The following is a 1,466-nucleotide window of genomic DNA, read 5'->3' on the forward strand; positions in this document are numbered from 1 at the left end:
AGGTCAGAGATGAGCTGGTGCGGTCAGAGCAAAAGATATTCATATCTAAGTCCCATCAGCCCTGTTACCCTGTAAACTTGGTGAGGACTGAGCATATAGTAAGCACTTAGTAAATGTACTCTTCAAATGCTTGCTCAATTAATATGTTGTTACTACAACTTTAACAATAGAATAGCATTTCTCGAGTGCCACTCTGTGCCAAATACCGACAAAAAAATTTTCAAGGATTCCTCCCTTTAGTTGTGGAGACAGATAATGATGAAATACAAAATTTTAAGCACTATAATAGAAGTAATGTTTAAAGTGGCAACGCAGAGGAATGCAAGGACTAACTGTAGAGAAAAATTAAGAAGGGCTTCAAAAAGAAATGACAATGGATAATCAAGGTCAGCTAGGAGATCGTCGGTGAAAAGAGGAGAGAGTGAAGAGATTAAGTTTCTCTCATTGCTAGTCTCCATTTCCTATCAGATTCCCTTGAGGTCCAAAGATAGGTGACTGCAAGGCAGCAATTGAATGACACAAGAGTTCTCTTCTTTTAAAACAAAGTGGGCTCTTGCATGCAAATCTTCACATTAAGACCCCCAGTTTTAGGTAGGGAGTGGTTGCTCAGTGCCTCAGAGGGTCCCCATCACCTACCGTTCAGGGTAGACAATGGAATCCGAGGTGGGATTCTGGTCACCAGAGATGGGGAGGTCATCACCTTAGCGCTGGGAAACAGCTCGGCTTCGTGGGGCTTGTGGGGCTTACACGGAGCATGGTACCCATGGTGCTCACAGGGAGCGAGGAGCTTGCGGGCTGCGTGGGAAGCGTGGAGCTCAGAGATTTCGTAGGACTGATAGGGTTCGTAGACCACATAAGGCGTGTGGGATTCAGAGAGTCTGCAAGGCTCATAGTGGTCGTAGGGCTCGGGGATCTCTCGCTGGCCTTGGTCTACTTCCTCCGGCTTCTTGGGCTCCAACGGTTTGTCGCGCACGTTGAAGATCCTGGTTACTAAGGGAGTCAGGAGGGCTTCAGAGCGAGCGGATGTTTCTGTCGTATCATGCCCATCCGACAGCTCGGATGAACCTGAAAACTCTTGGTTCTCCATGAATGCCCAGGAAACTCCGGCTTCGCGGGGCGCCCACCCTGGCTGCCCACCGCCGGGGCGCTGTTGGCCTTCTGCGCGATGGGAGGGGGATGGGGAGCACAACCTTTACCTGCCCCAGACGGCCCTCCCACCCCCACGCGATGGAGCCCCAGCGGGATAAGCCCCGCCCTGGCCCCCCTCTCTTCACAGTCTCCGGTTGCCAAGGCAACGCGATGCGCACCAGGGGCCCACAAGCGCGCCCAGCCCTCAAAGAGGGAAGAGCCAGAGAAGCGTGTCCACAAAGACACGGGGCGCGCTACTGACCAGTGCCAAGGGCTAGTAGTTTCACGCGTTCTCCGTTGCCGAGGCCCTGGGGTAGAACGTACTAGCTTCCAGTCTA

General features: G+C 52.0%; 1 protein-coding gene across 1 annotated transcript in view; it reads right to left on the reverse strand.

Annotated features, from left to right (window-relative positions):
• THEGL (theg spermatid protein like) overlaps positions 1-1,087 on the reverse strand; it is a 51,090-nt gene extending 50,003 nt beyond the window's left edge. The window contains exon 1 of the mRNA XM_011362671.2: positions 637-1,087. Coding sequence (XP_011360973.1) covers positions 637-1,087 — 451 coding nt within the window. The remainder of the gene's footprint in view (positions 1-636) is intronic.
• Between the last annotated feature and the right edge of the window lie 379 nt (positions 1,088-1,466).

This window comes from Pteropus vampyrus, unplaced genomic scaffold, assembly GCF_000151845.1.
Source record: "Pteropus vampyrus isolate Shadow unplaced genomic scaffold, Pvam_2.0 Scaffold77, whole genome shotgun sequence".
NCBI lineage: Eukaryota > Metazoa > Chordata > Mammalia > Chiroptera > Pteropodidae > Pteropus > Pteropus vampyrus.